We start from the raw sequence: 6,384 nt of genomic DNA on the forward strand, positions 1-6,384 counted from the left end.
TATAAATTTACAAATCGAGTTAAAAAAATATTTTTTCGAATCAAATTTTTCCCACCCCTAATACACTTCCATGATCCAACTTTCATGTATACAATTCCATATAAATATTTTAGATTTATCCCAGAAAAGCTCTTGTATTTCGGATGAGGGCCATGCAACCAGAACAAGAACCAAAAACTACAGCATTCATTCATACAAAGACCTGTTGCTCATTGATTGTCCATTTTCCATTCTTGTAAGCATGGAAATTATAAATTTAAATCGGGACAAAATGATTTCATAACAATAGCCAGAACATTCAGCACGATCATAACAAGTTTTGTTTTACTTGGAACGCAAGGTGCTCGGTAATCGTATCTCCGACGCCGAATGTATAAACACCATGACAAATTCCTTTACGAAAACATAATCCCTGTTCCGAGAACAAGATAGAAGAACGGTAAAACATCTGATGACGTACAAAACCCGTAGGTATCAAATGCTAACCACCATCAACCCATTGCATACTTCTGGGTCCAGCTGCGTGCAGTAGCTTCATAATTGGCCCGGTCATTCTTATACATGTGAGCAATCTCAGGAACAAGAGGGTCATCGGGGTTAGGATCAGTCAACAATGAGCATATAGAAAGCAGAACCTGATTTGCACTCGAGTTAGTATTTCTATAAGGCATTACTATTTTGAAACAAACTCTACTGATTTTGACCAAATTTACTTAAAATTCCAATAAGCACCAACAGCGGTAGCAGAGTCGATGCAAGTAAGGACTAGTGATACTAATAGAACGGTTCGTTGTTGAAAGCGATGTAAGGTGTATATATATTCCCAGTGAGATATATTTGAATTTGATGAAGGAGAGTCTTTGGGTCGTGAATTATGATATTTATCATTCAATCTCCTGACATAAAACTAAACTCACAAAATAAAAGCAGTGAATGGTTCAAGTTGATGCGCATGCATCCAGATTCAAATGAATCTCACTGGGAATGAAAGCCGAAACGTACTAGAATTACCATATGATATTAATCGGGGTATGGTCAAACCTTGGAAATGGTTAGTGCAGGGCTCCATTGTTCTTTTAGGATATCAAGACAAATGCTCCCGTTGCTATTAATGTTTGGATGGTAGACCTTGGTCTTAATACAACCTAAAAAAAATCGGCATCATCCATTAAAAGAGTATATTACCACTAAAAAGTCTTCACACATACCACGAAGGGGTACGGTATAGTACCTTAGGAGGCTTGAACGGATAATCCGGAGGAAAATGAATATTAACCAAAAATACACCTCCTGCATAAGGGCTATCAGAGGGGCCCATAATTGTTGCTTGCCAATGGAACATGTCTTCTGCTACAGGACCTATCACAAACAATGCAAAGCACTCGAAGGTTATTAAATAACATCCATCGATGCATATGACCATTAACAATTATCCTTTTGTTAACTAAAAGAAAAGGAAGAATGCATGCTCACAACCTTACAACACACTCACAATAATAAGATTCACAAGTGATACCATATCACCCAAGAAGTGTCATATATGCCTTAGATTATTACAACAAGGGTCCGGACCCCACCAAACGCAAACAATTTAGTTTTTTTGGTGGGCTTGCCTGTGGCTATCTCAACCCTTGTAGCACCCTCTTCAGGAGTACGGTAGACCAACTCCCGAGACTAAAACTGAGCACATACGCCCTATGAATACAGTACCGATTGTTGGGGGTTTGACCGGATGTTAGACAGACGGTGCTTCACAACCTTCCCCAAAGGATTCGGAAGATCCCTCGACAATAATGGTTCGCAAAAATAGCAATGAATTGTAATCCAAAAACACCCTCAGACCTAACTACCTAAGAGAGAGTCGCGGCTTAAAAGCCACTTAACTATACCCAAGAATCAACACAAGCTCTCTATTTTCTAATCAGATGGAAAGAAACATTTTTACCATAATGGTCAAAGAACACTACAAAGCATCCCAATCAAATAAGTTTCGGATACACCAAGCATTCATGAGAAGAAAGTTTCAGAGATAAGAACCGAGATCAGATAAAAGCAAGCTTTTGTGTGCAAATATAATACCCAAAAAATTGGATAGTGACCAAAAAGAATAAAATAAAGTTTGGTGGCTAAAGTATAAACTTGAAAAAGATCAGGGGCTAAAATGAAAATTTTCAAAAGTATATATTTTCTTCCCGTAAATGAATAGTTATCCTTCATAATAACGTTTTGGTGTCACTCAGACTTTTAGTACGGAGTTTGTGTTAAAATCTATAAAGGGTAAAAGTTTAAATAATCGGATCGAATCAAAAATTCAGGAAATTTTGCTAGATTATAGGGCGAAAAATGTCTTTTACAAATTTAAAAATCATAAGATTTAATGTAGACCATTGGATTTAAGTTTATTTCCATATTAAATCTGAACCATTGGATTTAATTGTAATTTTGGAACTTTACAGGGACAAAGTTGGTAACTACTAACTTCATGGTTTAACTTCAGCCCTTGGATGATAAATTTGACATGTGGAATGATTAGGAACATTGGATCTTAAAAAATAAAGTAGTCAATTTGGATTAAAATGAATTTTAAATTAATTTAAGTTATAAAAATCCAAAAAAGACTAAAATAAAAGGAAAATTAATTCAAGAAAGTTATTGAAATCCCCCTGCTGCTGTCGTGACCTTCCTAAAACACCAAGGTAAGTTTTGAATTTGATTTTCAAGGCTTTTTGGTTAGATTTAAGCTTAAGACATGAAATACAATTTTATTCTCCATTAAATTCTCTTTCATTTGGTACCATTTGTTCATGTAGTTCATGCTTATAACCCTAAATTTATGAAAAGGGTAAACGAAGGGTGATTGAATTTGATGTTTTAAGGCTTGAAAATGATGAAATAAGTGTTGTGATGTTGATTTAATGTTTAAATGATGAAAAATCCATTAGTTTTCCTTTAGGGATCAATTAAAAAAAATGAAAAGTTAAAGGGTGACGTTTTGAATCGATTTTTACGTTAGATATGATGAGAACATGATGTTGTATGTCTTAGCATGTTTATTCAAACTTGGAAATGAGGAAGAGTGATTGAATCCTAATAGTGACCAAAATGACACCTTAAGAAAAGTTTAAGAATTATATTTTAAACTTGAAATTGATAAAGGTTATGGTAGAAATTTAATACATGCCTAAAGAAGTTGTTTAAGGCTTAAAATCACCTTGGATGACGATGGATTATATTCGGTCATATGGGTTTTTAAGGAAAAAATTATGGAAAAATTCAAAGTGACTTATTTATGATATTTATTATCTTTCAAGGTTTGATTTGGTGAGATTTGAATTGTGAAATTTCTATGATTAGTCCTTAAAGCCTAAAAGAGAAAACATTGAGGTGAAATTGTGGTTTTAAAATTGAATTCAAGAAAGTTAAAGGTGAAAATAAAATGTTGGAAACATTATAATTACAATGTTACATTGAATTTTATAAATTTTTCCTACCCTATATGCTCATGGGTTGGATGGATACTAACATGTGCTTTTGATTATTCATGTTTTATGTTTGATGTATTTATAGACATCAATCAAATCCGAGATCAAACTAGAAACAAAGGAAAGGAAACGGGTCAAGCTTAAAGTAGTGAGACTTATATTTTGACTTGTATATAAAAGTGTCGAGATGAGTGCAATGCATACATAACATGATACATGGATGTTTTATACATCATTAGAAAGACTTGCGATGAGTTTACCTTGTTCATAATGACATGATATTAATGTCATTTATCATATATTTGACATGTTCTAAATATCAAAAGTTGAATATAAATGCATGAATCACTAGTTTATATATGATATTTATCATGAATGTTATTTCGGGTATGAATTGTCCAATGCTGAATTATGTTGATACACATTGTCATAGATGAAATAAATATAGGCTATATGTCCAAGTATGTCATTGAGGGGCAGTGCTACGATTGGCATGCCATAGAGTCTAGCAGTAGGCTACTTATTTGATTTAGCACTATAGTGTATATAAAGGACATTTAGCGCATATGGTGGGCACGACCTTATGTGTAATATGATGGACACAACCTTATGTGTATTATGGTGGGAATGACCTTATGTGTATTAGCACTTCGATGCGTATTTTGACTCGTATACCCAGAGTTCTCATAAGCTTATATTTAGGATATGATTATTGGTTAATAAATGATAAACATGTGAATAAGCATATGGGCTTTTAGGAATGAATGACAAGTACATTAATAAGAAATTTTATATGTGGTTTATATCATATTAATATATGATAACATGATTGAAATACATGTAAAGTGATCATAATGCATTGAATATTGTTATTTATTTATATTTATGCGTTGTATTGCATCGACTATTACTATGATTGTCTCACTAAGTATATACTTAGCATTTGATGGTTTTCATGCGTAGGTAAAAAAGCAGGAATCAAGGTAAGGAGTACCTGGCATCCTACTTATTGAAGAGTATATCTATAGTATCAGTAATGACATCTATCTAATGTATTTTGATTTTACTAGTTGGCATGTATATGTTAGTAATGGATGATCATAAACTAGTTTAAACTTAGTTGTGGTAGTTTATAAACAAGTTTATGTTATTAAAATGAATGATGGATAGTTATATTAGTGTTGAAAATGATTAAATGAATTACAAGTATAATATCCGGTAAACAAAAGAATAAAAATGGAGAAATCAATTAAGGTTGAATTTGGGCCATTATAATTTTTTTATTTAGTTATGAACTACTAAGTTGTTACTTAAATCGAAATTAGTTTGATTAAAAAAATAAAAATTGATATTACTCGATAAATCAATATATGGTTAATTGTAATTTTTGAATGAATAACTTCTAGTGAATTAGTTTGATTAAAAAAATAAAAATTGATATTACTCGATAAATCAATATATGGTTAATTGTAATTTTTGAATGAATAACTTCTAGTGAATGTTAGTAAATTAGTGTGTGACATTCTTACTCGTATTTAGGAATTTAATACGAGTAAGGGTGTTTCAGCAAATATATAATTATAAAGCAATCTTTTAATCGATTCATTCATAAACTAAAACAAACGACGCAATTGGGGAAAATGAAAGGGTGCTCTGATCATACATAACCAAAAACACAGCACACAAAACTCAACATCAAATAACAAAAAGCAAGTATTAAATATATAGAAATTGAGATGATACCTGCACTGCAAGAAGTAGGTGGATCCTTCTGCAAATCCTTGAGTTCCTTCAAAATCCGCTTTGAAGCCATGACGGTTGAATAGAATAGAAAACAAGGAATCTACCTGGGCTTGAGCCTCGAGAACCAAAAATAAACAACAAAAAGAGCCATCTCGTACAAGAAAATATATGGAATTGATAAGGAAGAAGAAGGTTGCAGGTAGGGAATACCTCAGAGAAAAGCGAGAGAAATTGTTGGGGGAAAGAGAACCCTTGCTTTTGCAGACTTCAAAATTGGATCCCTGCCTTCAACCCACAACTGCTTCTTCTCCACCCGCAATCCCTTGATTTTACACTTCAAATATTAATCTCGAAGTCCAAGTGATATGCCTTCACCACCGACGCTTCAGACTCCTCTCTCGTTTTTATTTGAGTAAACTACGTATTTAGTTCCTGAATTATCAGTTTTGATCTGTTTTAGTATTTAAACTTTCAGTTTTTCAAATTATACCTAAAATTCAGTTTTTGATTCATTTTAGTACCCCATTCAAAATTTAACGTTAATATTGAAAAAATTGAAAGTTTAGGTACCAAAAATGATAGTTTAGGTACTAAATGTGTTAAAATTTTAATGACGGGTACTGAAATGAAATGAAAACTAAACATAGGTATGATTTTTGAAAAATTAAAAATTTAAGTACTAAAACAAATCAAAATTGATAGTTTAGGTACTAAATATGTAGTTTACCCTTCCTTTTTTATTTTTGGAGTTAACTTAGTCACACATCCCTAAACTATAACCCTCATTTCAACTTGGTCCTCAAATTTTGAACATTCTAATTTCATTCCTAAATAATTCTTTTGTTTTAAATTAGTCCTTAAACTTTTGAATATTTTAATTTCATCCTCAAACTATGACTCTCATTCTAAATTTTAATATTTAAAATTTTAGATATTATTTTAAAATAAGAATCATAGTTTTTTTAATAATGTTTGGGCGAAAAATTTTGATTCTAATGAATATTGAACTCACAACCTAAAAAGAGAGAAGATGTCAACTAATAGTTTTTGACAATTTGTTCTAGAGATCATTGATAATAAAAATCATAGTTTAAATATATATAATAGGATTAACTCTTATTTTTTCGGTAAAGTGTAGTTGAAAATAATCTTTTGATCA

General features: G+C 31.8%; 1 protein-coding gene across 1 annotated transcript; it reads right to left on the reverse strand.

The window, feature by feature from the left end:
* Positions 1-166: 166 nt before the first annotated feature.
* LOC120213807 (ubiquitin-conjugating enzyme E2 5B-like) lies at positions 167-5,576 on the reverse strand. The gene is made up of 5 exons (XM_039211874.1): positions 5,436-5,576; positions 5,226-5,329; positions 1,222-1,359; positions 1,042-1,145; positions 167-635 (listed from the first exon to the last, which is right to left on the reverse strand). Exons 2-5 carry the CDS (start codon positions 5,293-5,295, stop codon positions 492-494), a joined length of 456 nt encoding a protein of 151 aa, XP_039067805.1. The 5' UTR covers positions 5,296-5,329; positions 5,436-5,576; the 3' UTR covers positions 167-491.
* Positions 5,577-6,384: the final 808 nt, after the last annotated feature.

The sequence above is a fragment of the Hibiscus syriacus genome, unplaced genomic scaffold, assembly GCF_006381635.1.
Source record: "Hibiscus syriacus cultivar Baekdansim isolate YM2019G1 unplaced genomic scaffold, ASM638163v2 tig00110044_pilon, whole genome shotgun sequence".
NCBI lineage: Eukaryota > Viridiplantae > Streptophyta > Magnoliopsida > Malvales > Malvaceae > Hibiscus > Hibiscus syriacus.

What these genes read in the sequence shown, in the direction of transcription:
- LOC120213807 (XM_039211874.1), bottom strand. Translation starts at nt 5,295, where the DNA reads ATGGCTTCAAAGCGGATTTTGAAGGAACTCAAGGATTTGCAGAAGGAT. An exon ending in ACCTACTTCTTGCAGTGCAG is followed by an intron (nt 1,360 to 5,225) that starts GTATCATCTCAA and finishes TGTTTGTGATAG; the next exon opens with GTCCTGTAGCAGAAGACATG. An exon ending in GCCTCCTAAGGTACTATACC is followed by an intron (nt 1,146 to 1,221) that starts GTACCCCTTCGT and finishes GATTTTTTTTAG; the next exon opens with GTTGTATTAAGACCAAGGTC.